Here is a 10,506-nt window from a genome sequence, read left to right on the forward strand (position 1 = left end):
CCATTCCACATTATTACAAATTACTTCATTTCTGGATTTGATTTCTTTGTATGTATGGATCACTTGGGTTGTTTCCAACATCTGGTGAAAATTTCATGTCATTGGCACCTCTAGTAATATATTTACTGAGAAAAATGGTGACGTGTTCAATACTTATTTTACCCGCTGTATATAAGAACTGTATTTGCTGTGGTAGTGGCTGAGAGTCATCCCCAACATGGAGGCTTATTGGAAAGTTTCTGTGCAATAAATAGAAACAGCTTTTTTTAAAGGGTTTGATTTTTCCATTTATTTTAAACAGTTTTTTTTCATCACACTTTTCTTTAAAACCAAACCTTGTATCTGTAATGGACTCATTGAGATCACGTGCACAGCAGATAAGAGGATTTTTACAGTCTTTTTAATTGGATAGATTTGCACCAGTATAGAACGCTGCCACAGACAGATCAGGGCCACACACAGCACTTGCAGCTGTCGTCAAAGACGGATCCGGTTCCACAGTAGCGAATATGTGTGATACCAGCAGAACACATGTAGAAACTGGTCCTGTCATCAGGGTTGGCGTACAGGCCATCAGGTTTGCCGTTGCAGAAGCCGGGTCCTGGAGCGTGTGTGGTGGTGGTGGTGGTGGTGGGCGAGGTGGTGCTGACTCCAGGTTTGGGGGTGGTGGTTGAGGGCGTCGGTGGACGCACTGAATGATAGAGAAGAGGCATTATAAACACGTTTACCTAAAGAGGTTACTGACAGCAATCATTAATTCATCACTCAGACTTTCATTTTAAAGTTAGCTGATTTTCAGTGAGACTAAACCTAAAACCTTTGCTTTTATTAAACATTTTGTTATTTTACAGAAAACACTTCTTTTCCTGTTTCTAGTTTATTTGGTACTTTTTTTGGCTCTATTTGGTTAATTGGGTTGTGACTTGAAGTAAGTCGCTTTTATACTTCTGATTTTCAAATAATCCCCATAAAATACACTGAGCTTACTAAGAAACAYGTTTTAATCTATATTGGGATACTTGCTATATTTTTGTCTTCTTGTACTAATTTTAGCTTTAGCAACTGCCATGTTAATTAGAATTTTTAGCTACGATTTTGCTAATTGTTCTTTTACCTACAGTTTTACTAAATCTTTAATTCTTTTGTTTTAACTTTTAATTATGTTTTGCTGCTGATCATGCTAATTTTTTTATCTGTTCTTCTTATCACTTTTAACAAATATAAAAATTATGTCATAAACATCAAAATGTTTTTATACTTCAAAATTTTTAAGATTTAACATAATTTTTACACAGCAAGTGTTTGTTTGAGGCTTACTTTTTAGTTTGCATTTTATATCTGCCTGTCATTAAATCAACAGAGAGTGAGAGATGCATGTGTGTTTTCCATGATGACCACAATGAGCCAATGGCAGCAACTTCAACATTTCTTTCTATCTTGGTTCACTTTACTCATTTTATGCAGTTTTAGACATTTTTCTTAGCTTAGTTATTACGTATCCATGTGGGAATTTTAGGCACTAAAATGTTCCTTTTAGAAATGTTCTAGTTGTGGTTAACAAGATTAAAAAAACTTATAAAATCAAGATAACATAAAGATTTATTAGCTCTTCTGTGACAGAGTTTCAACCCTGGTCACCAAACATGTGATCATTTGCGTCTGAACACGGACATACCAACACCGAGGAGTTTGTTCAGGTGAGCCAGCAGAGGGTGGGAGCCTTCGCCACAGAATTTTCCTGCAAAGTCGTCTAAATCAAGCGCCCACACAAAGGCGCCTCCAAACTTCTGCTCCTGCAGGTAGCGAACCTGTTCCAAAACAAATCCCAACAAACTCTTGCATTTTTCAAGCACATACAGTAAGTTATGTAAGTTATCAGTGTTATTTTAGAGTTTGGCCTACCTTTATTTCATAGCTTTCCTTGGTGTCAAAACCCACCCACTCATTGTTTTTGGTTGCATAGGGGACTTTCTGGTCTGGAATCCACTGAATGGTGGTGTCTTTTATGAAGGAGCAGATCTGTTTCAAAGAAGTAATGGTCACGTTTGTGATCCTTTTCCATACATTTTCAGCAGCACTCTGTATTTTCTGCAGATCATTACCTCATAGTAGGCCCAGAACCCAGCTTCACGTGTGTATGGTCCAGCTGATGCAGGGCCACTAGCCGGGGCACCAACACTCGTGTTTGTTGTAGTCAGACGGAAGGTACGACCGTAAGAAGCAAATCCCATCCTCAGCTTCTCCACRGGGACGCCATTGTCTCTCCAGTACTTCATGGCAAAATCCTATAAAAGTTCATGAGGTGGAGTTGGTGAAGCAGTACTTTATACAAACCTGAAGCCAGCACTACTATATATATTATATTTACAACATTTTCTTAATAATCCCAAGAGTTACTCACAGTGTTGAAATAGATAAGGTCACCATAGTCCATGGATCCACGGTACAGAGGACTGTTGTGGCCAGTGAACTGCTCCCAGGTGCCATGGAAGTCGTAGGTCATCACATTAATAAAGTCGAGTTCCCTGAAAACAAATTCAAGGAGGGTCATTAAGTCATCGGACAGGACCCCCTGGTTTTCTGATGAGGAGCAACTCCTGAYAGACACTCACTTTCCAATCTCAGCAATCTCATATCCAGCATCAATGGTTCCTTTCCCAGCAGACACTGCAGCAGTCAGCATGAGCTGAGGATTGCCCGTGGATTTGGCCTCAGCTGCGTAGGCTTGAACAAGTTCCTGCAGAGTTCACCACAAACAAGCAAAGGACTGAAGTTAGGACAGTTCAGAGCACAAAGTCATCATTGTTTGAAGTAAAAGTTGAAGCAAAGAACTGGACCCACCCTGCAGAGCAAAGTGAACTTCTGCTTGTCTTCTGGGGGACTTCCACGAGAACCAGGGTACTCCCAGTCCAGATCCAGTCCATCAAATCCATGAGTTCTCAGGAATTTGATAGAAGACTGAATGAACTTCTGACGGTTTGCAGCATTGGACACCATGATGGAGAACCTGCAGAACGTTTTGTTGTGAGACTTTTAAGGCAAAGCTTCACGAGGGTCTTTGGTCTTTCATGGATACTTATTCTGTATTTGACTCGAAATGTTTCTCAACCGTGTCGTTTATTATCTGATATCTTAAAAATCTTAAGTATCAACCAAAAACTCATTCTTACAATTAAAACTTTAAAAATGTCAAAACTGTTAATCTGATAACTGGGTTTATCCAGAGGTCATGCTCCTGTGGTTTGACTTGCTACATACTGTGTTGAGCCAAAGTTCCATCCACCAACAGCCAGCAGCGTCTTCAGATGAGGATTCCTGCAAACAGAAAGTCAGAACCATGTTACATTTCCTCTGTAAGCTGCTTAGCGTGATGTACTGGAACAATCTGGAAACAGTAGACTTTTAGCTCCAAATGCACACAATCTAAGTGTAATGTTTGTCATAAGATAYGGGATGAAGCCTTCTTACTTGGTCTTTAGATCATTGAAAGCCTTGTAGAGGACGTCGTCGTTCCACTCGTAGGTAACCAGCTCATTGTTATGGTTAATGATGGAAAAGGCATAGATGAGAGTGGTGCACAGGAAGGGGTCAACGTCCTTCGGCAAGTATTTGCCGTCACCAGGCCTGTACTGGGACCAGTTGGTGAAGTAGCACTCCATCCTGGTGGCCGAGCCTGAGCAGGAACACAATGTTCAAGTTAGACTACATGAACACCTGAACCATGGTGGCTGATGAGAAGCTATTTCAACTTACCCAGGTGGAATAAAACCAGGCATAAACCTTCAAAAACAAGAAGGAAAGAAATAAAAATCAAGATTCCACAATATAGAATTAACTTTGCTTAGGAAGATAAAAGATGTACAAARATATTAAAATACCTGCTAGGACTGCGAACTTTGTCATGTTGACTTTGTTTGTCACAACTTCACTGGACGTCTACAAGAGAAAAGGTAAGTCTGTGAGTGAAGTGACACAAGAAGACTCCAGCTCACACATTTATTATTACAGGTAATCAATAAAAAGAAAAGTTTCCCTTCATCTCACCTTGGGACCGGATGAAAGATCCAAACGGCAGCAGAGAGTAGGGTCTTTTATACACTGGTGTCAGGAGATGTAAAGAGGACTGGGACAATAAATGTAATGATTATTAGACTATGTGAAGATAAGATCTGACTGAGCTTCGTGTGGAGAATAATTTACACATCATTGGCCAAGGTGTAAATAAGATTACCTAACACATCCCTTATTATCAGATCAATTATCAGTTAAAACGACCTTAGACCAACGTGGATAAGCAAAATATTGTTCTGTTGTCATGTGAACTTGTCATAAGCAAACAGTTTGCCAAGACAAAGATCTTTTTTAATCAATGAAAAAAAATAACCCTGAAAAATCCACAGTTAGCTTTAAAGATTATTCATTCTGATTAAAACAAATAGATGAGGTTTGGATTTTTTTTGTCGCTATTTAAAAAAAAACTTCAATCCAGAAAAAAGAAAGAAAAAGTAGAGCATGTACTTTTACTGCTTTATTTAAGGTTAAATCACGGTCATTGTTAAAAATTAACACATGCTGTAACTAGACTAACAGAACCAAATGAGGTCATTCCATGTATCTGTCTGTGGTGCTCGCTCTGTCGGTCATTTTGTTGTTGTTTTTATTATTTTGTATTTGTTTTAAAATATGTTTGAATGGGGAGCCAAGCATCTTTAATGACTTTCATTATTTACCCTGGAACAACATATGTAACAGAGAACAAATGGATCTTTTTATTTGATTGTTTRTTTGGGACCATGTTCAAAAAGATAACTAAATAAACTCAGATTGAATAAAACTGTACTGCACCAGATAAGGATGATCAAATAATCTCAAATGTAGTCCCCGTGCCAGGTAAGAAAAGATACTAACTACACAGAAGATACTACATACTGTATAAAACATTGCACGAAATATTAAATCAGTAAGTTGTGAAAGTATTCAASCCTGTCTTTTTCTGTATTTCATTGCCTTACAGCCAGAGTGTCAAACTTATTTTCACCGAGGGCCAAATGAGTTATGGTAACCCTCAAAGGGCCAGGTGTAAATAACTTTAACCTTTCATGTTTAAACCTAAGATTACCATTCTATTGCAAGCCTGGCATGTTGATGGTATGCACTGATCTTCTAGAATCTGCTATAAAAATGCATTTTATGAGTAATTTCCATATTGCATTTGACTGCAATTGACATTCTTTTCTTCCATTTACAAAATGAATGCAACAAAGCTTTATAGTTTCTTACAAAAGGAAACCAAACTAATGTTTCCTGTAGGCAGTGAGGATGAATTATGATTTAGTGATGAAGAAAACAAGTAGCTTGCAACCCACCAAGCTAAAGATGAAAGCAAGACTGATGATGATGGAGTCAGCCAGAATGACAAAGACTATGTGCCAGAGAATGAGGACAGTAGAGGACAGTGGAGACAGCGAGGACAAGACAAACAGTGGAGACAGTGAGGTTGTGGGTACAGTTACAGTTCACTGTGGGTGAAAGTGCAGCTATTATTTATGTGCTGCTGTCATGATCTGCGTTTTTGTCTTTATTTTCTTAGTGTWTTTCTGTTCCCCTGTGTTTTCCTCTCCCTGCTGTTTTACTTCCAGCCCTGYCCACACACACCTGATTCCTCTCGTGTCTCCCCAAGTGTTTCTCTTTTACTCTTAATTTGTTTGCTTTATATTCTGGGTCTTGTCATTTGTGTCTTGTCGGATCATTGCGCTCTGTACCCGTGCTGTGTTTCGTCCCATGTTCAGTCCTCCTTGTGCCTGTTTCTCCGTGAGAAGCCTGTAAGTCTTTTGAGCTGCATCGACAGCCTTTTTGTTTATTAATAAAACTTTTTTGTTATCTTTTTGAACCTCTCTTGTGCCCTGGGTCTTTTGGGCACCAATCCTGTCATAATGATCCGACCAAATGCCCAGCCTGCAAGGAGAGGTTTGTCTGGTCTGCCTCTCTATGAGGCAGATAGTTTTGTTTCTCCACCCGGACCCTACACAACCGGCTCTGTTTGAGGAGCCGGTCCCAACCCTGCCTTCATGGGAGGAAGAGAGGACACACCCCCTGATCAGCGGCTCGCTGACCATCCTCCAGTGGTCCTCCGATCTCCCTTCCAGACTCCTGCTCTGCCGGCAAATTGAGAGTGTTCTGGTGGCTCGCCCAAATCTGCTGTTCTTGCCTGGCCATCAGCAGCTCCTCTGCTTCACTCGGAGGGTTCTGGCTGAGCAACTCATCACCCACCCTTCCTCCCCTCTTGTTGTGTCTGCTGCTGGGTCTGCTGCTGGGTCTGCTGGGTCATCTGAGTCTGCTGGGTCATCTGAGTCTGCTGGGTCACCTGAGTCTGCTGGGTCTTCTGAATCTGTTCCTGAGTTTCCTGAGTTGTTGGTCCCGATTCCTGAGTTGTTGGTCCCAGTTCCACAATTGGTGGTCCCAGATACACAATCGGTGGTCCCAGTTCCTGAGTTGGCAGTACCAGTTCCACAGTTGGTGGTCACGGAGACGCTGGTCTCGGTGGTGGTGCCTGGGTCGGTGGTTCCACAGTCGGTGGTTCCGGTGGTCCAGGTGGTCCCTGAGTCGATGGTTCCAGAGTTGGTGGCCCCGGTGGTGGTTCCAGAGTCGATGACCCCGGTGGTGGTTCCAGAGCTGGTGGTCCCGGTGGTGGTTCCAGAGTCGGCGGTCCCGGTGGTGGTTCCAGAGTCGGTGGTCCCGGTGGTGGTCCCAGAGTCGGCGTTCCTTGAGGTTCGTGGGTCGGCTGCCTGCCCCTACACATCATCTGAGTCAGTTGCCATTGCCTCCTCATTGCCTGGGTCGTCGTCCATCGCCTTCTCATCGTCTGGGTCATCGTCCATCGCCTTCTCATCGTCTGGGTCGTCGTCCATCACCTCCTCATCGCCTGGGTCGTCATCCATTGCTTCCTCATCGCCTGAGTCGTCGTCCATCGTCTCCTCATCACCTGGGTCATTGTCCATTGCCTCCTCATCGCCAGGKTCATCGCCTCCTCATCGCCTGGGTCATCGTCCGTCACCTCCTCATCGCGTGGGTCGTCACCCATCGCCTCCTCATTGCCTCTGTCACCTGCGTTTGCTGACGCTCTGGCTCCGGCAACCTCCACTAGCTCTTTGTCTGCTCCCATTTCCTGCCTTGGCTCTTGGTCTGCTCCCATCTCCTCCCTCGGCGCTTCGTCTGCTCCCATCTCCTCTCTTGGCTCCTTGTCTGCTCCCGCCTCCTCCCGTGGTTCAACGTCTGCTCCCGCCTCCTCCCGTGGCTCAAGTTCTGCCGCTGTTCCTGCGGATCCTTGCTTTGGATGGTCTCTTGGCCGTCCTCCAGGCCTTGTGCTTCGTGTGGGGTGGTCTCCTGGCCGTCCCCCTGAACTTTGTGTATGTTTGTTTTGAGTTTCCCTGTCTTGTGTTTGTGATTCCCTGAGTCCTGTACATCTCCCTTTTTTGATGTCGGGAGCCGTCGTTGGGTGGGGGATACTGTCATGATCTGCGTTTTTGTCTTTATTTTCTTAGTGTTTTTCTGTTCCCCTGTGTTTTCCTCTCCCTGCTGTTTTACTTCCAGCTCCGCCCACGCACACCTGATTCCTCTCATGTCTCCCTAGGTGTTTCTCTTTTACTCTTAATTTGTTAGCTTTACATTCTAGGTCTTGTCATTTGTGTCTTGTCGGATCATTGTGCTCTGTAGCCGTGCTGTGTTTCGTCCCATGTTCAGTCCTCCTTGTGCCTGTTTCTCAGTGARAAGCCTGTAAGTCTTTTGAGCTGCATTGACAGCCTTTTTGTTTATTTATTAATAAAACCTTTTTGTTATCTTTTTGAACCTCTCCTGTGCCCTGGGTCTTTTTGGCACCAATCCTGTCAGCTGCATTAAACTGGCAGGTTCATAAAATGCCAATACAATACAGTAGCTAGGAAGAGGAGCAGAAAGACCATTGCACCAGTTCCACCAGCAGCTATGTATTCACTGGTCACTGGCCTGGTTGAATGGCAAAAAGAGGCCGGTGCAAATACTCAGGCTGTACGGGTACTGTCAGAGTGCAGTGCAGTGTGAGAACTATCTGTGTCTCACAGCTGAGAGGAAMTGCTTCATCAGTTTCCTCGAGCAGTAAGGCAAAGGCAGCAGCATCAAGACACCCAGATCAAATGAAAATAATTATTCAAATGAAAAATTCCAATGAAATGTTGAAAAATACATATTTTAGTTGTTTTTGAAATTTCAAATGAGTTGCACTAACTGTTAATGCTATTGGGGACTTTTAGGACTATAATCTGAGTTGTTAAAGATTTTCACAATAATAAACCAAATTCTCTTGTTTTGGGGCAGCTGTGGCGGAATGGTTAGGGGAGTCATCCTGGAACTGGAAWGTCGCCGGTTCGATCCCCCATTCAGCTGTTTCAGCCATTGTATTCTTGGGCAAGACACTTACCCCGCCTTGCCTGATGGTGGTCAGAGGGTCCGGTGGCACTGGTGCATGGCAGCCCCACTTCAGTCAGTGTGCCCCAGGGCAGCTGTGGCTACAWTGTAGTTTGCCATCATCAGTGTGTGAATGGGTGAATGTAAAGTGCTTTGGGGTCCGGAGGGACTTGATAAAGCGCTCTACCACTTATTTTCAATAATTTCCACTATCGTRCAGTGTTACCAACGTCAACAAAAAATAAAAACAATAATATTTTAAAAACATGTCTCTTGATCATGTCTGTCAAAAAAACACCCCATTTTTTTACTGGCCTGAAAATGTCACGTTCCTCGTAAGTGGAAAGATCCCACTTCCCAGTACAACTGGGGTGCAGCAAAAGTAGCTGGCAAAAATGCAGGTTATTGTTGATTTTACTGGCTGCTGTCTTCTTTTGAGCCCTGTGCAGCTCCACCTAGTGATGGGATGCCGTCATAAAAACATCAAGGTGATAAAATCTCAAAGAAGTTTTTATAAAAGCTAATTTTGTCACTGATGAACAACAACATGGTTTCTGTGTTTTACACCTGTTCGCAGGTTCTCTTTTTTTTTTTTTCTGTCAGCATGTTAGAAGTGCCTTCAAAGTTTGCTGAATTTCTGGCCCTTCTTTTTAGGACCTCAGCAGCAGCTTCACTGTGATGTGTTAGAAAAAAACAAAAGTTAGGCTAACTCTAAATTGTCCTTAGGTGTGAGTTAAAGTGAATGKTTTTTTGTCTTGTTTGTCGCTGTGTGTCCCTGTGATGGACTGGAGACCTGTCCAGGATGTACCCCGCCCCTCACACTGTGACTGCTGGATATGGGCACCAGTCACCCTGAAAGGAAGAAGCGGGTATAGATAATGGATAATGATAATAGATGGATATGTTTTGTTTGTTGATACTCTTTGTTTTACTGTCTGTTGTAAACTTGATTGGGGATAATAAAGATAGGTTGAACTTTGAAGCTGAAAATTGTTCTTTAGATGGTGTAAATGAAAATGAAATTATGAATTTATTTCAGTAAATGTCTCCAGTTTTAAGCTGAGAAAACTCAATGGATAGGATGTGAAACAGTATTTGTTGTTTTGTTATTTTTTCTTGGATCTGGTCTACTGTTCCAGGACCTGAACCTGGTCCTCCTGAATCCAGGGCTGTCAGTTGATAGTCTAAATAAAAGACTTGATTAGAAAATAGCGTGTCTGGGTGACAAGTTACAGACCTGGCACTAAGTCTTGACCTACTGTACATTTCAAACAGCAGAGTCAGATATGTTGTGTCTTACAAGTTTTCTTTGCATCTCACATGTTAATGAAATCAGGGCTAGCCCTGGCAAATTTGGTGCCCTAGGCAAAATTTCCAGTGTGCAATTTACTAAACCAGACTTTAACCTGAATTTCAACTGAGATCAGAATTGAAACTTCCATCATCCTCATTTTATTTCCACACTGAGCTCCAGTCATCCTACAGCATCACATGATGCTTTTATCATGAAACATCCTCTGCATCATATAACACCTCGTATAGAAACACAGCAGCTCAGAAACCCACAGAACAAGTTCTTAAACCTGAGGACCCAATGATTATTCTTCAGACTAAATCAATTAGACTCAGGAAAAAAGTAGTAGAATATTTTTTTCGGCCACCATTTGTGGTGACCCCCTAGATGAAAGGCACCCTTAGTGTTTGCCTGTACTGCCTATGCCAGGTGCCGGCCCTGAATGAATCCAGATATCTGGAGATGCAAAGAATGTTTTAAAGTGTATATTACCCCCCGTGAAAAGATAACTCCGCCCCAAGGCGAAATTTGAAAAATGCATCAAAGTGGGTAGGGGAAGGGGTGTGGGTAGGGGAGGGGGTGGGGTTAGAGAGCGGAGGTGTGGCCAGGATGAGAGAACGTGACAGCTAGCATTAGCATAATTGATGCTACATGGAGAGTGACCACAGCGACGCAGATAGTTACATCTCTGAACGTCTGAGGTGGAGGATTTTTTACCCCCCTCCTCACCAGAGGCAGAGGGAGACTTGATCAAGTCAGTTCATTCTGGGACT

General features: G+C 42.9%; 1 protein-coding gene across 1 annotated transcript; it reads right to left on the reverse strand.

Moving 5' to 3' along the window:
- Positions 1 to 378: 378 nt before the first annotated feature.
- LOC106530073 (acidic mammalian chitinase) lies at positions 379 to 3,958 on the reverse strand. The gene is made up of 11 exons (XM_014025633.1): positions 3,879 to 3,958; positions 3,754 to 3,780; positions 3,469 to 3,673; positions 3,259 to 3,315; positions 2,842 to 3,007; positions 2,613 to 2,737; positions 2,402 to 2,525; positions 2,103 to 2,285; positions 1,903 to 2,019; positions 1,676 to 1,808; positions 379 to 691 (listed from the first exon to the last, which is right to left on the reverse strand). The coding sequence occupies exons 1-11, from the start codon at positions 3,901 to 3,903 to the stop codon at positions 447 to 449; spliced, it is 1,407 nt and encodes a 468-aa protein (XP_013881087.1). The 5' UTR covers positions 3,904 to 3,958; the 3' UTR covers positions 379 to 446.
- Between the last annotated feature and the right edge of the window lie 6,548 nt (positions 3,959 to 10,506).

This window comes from Austrofundulus limnaeus, unplaced genomic scaffold, assembly GCF_001266775.1.
Source record: "Austrofundulus limnaeus strain Quisiro unplaced genomic scaffold, Austrofundulus_limnaeus-1.0 Scaffold489, whole genome shotgun sequence".
Taxonomy (NCBI): domain Eukaryota; kingdom Metazoa; phylum Chordata; class Actinopteri; order Cyprinodontiformes; family Rivulidae; genus Austrofundulus; species Austrofundulus limnaeus.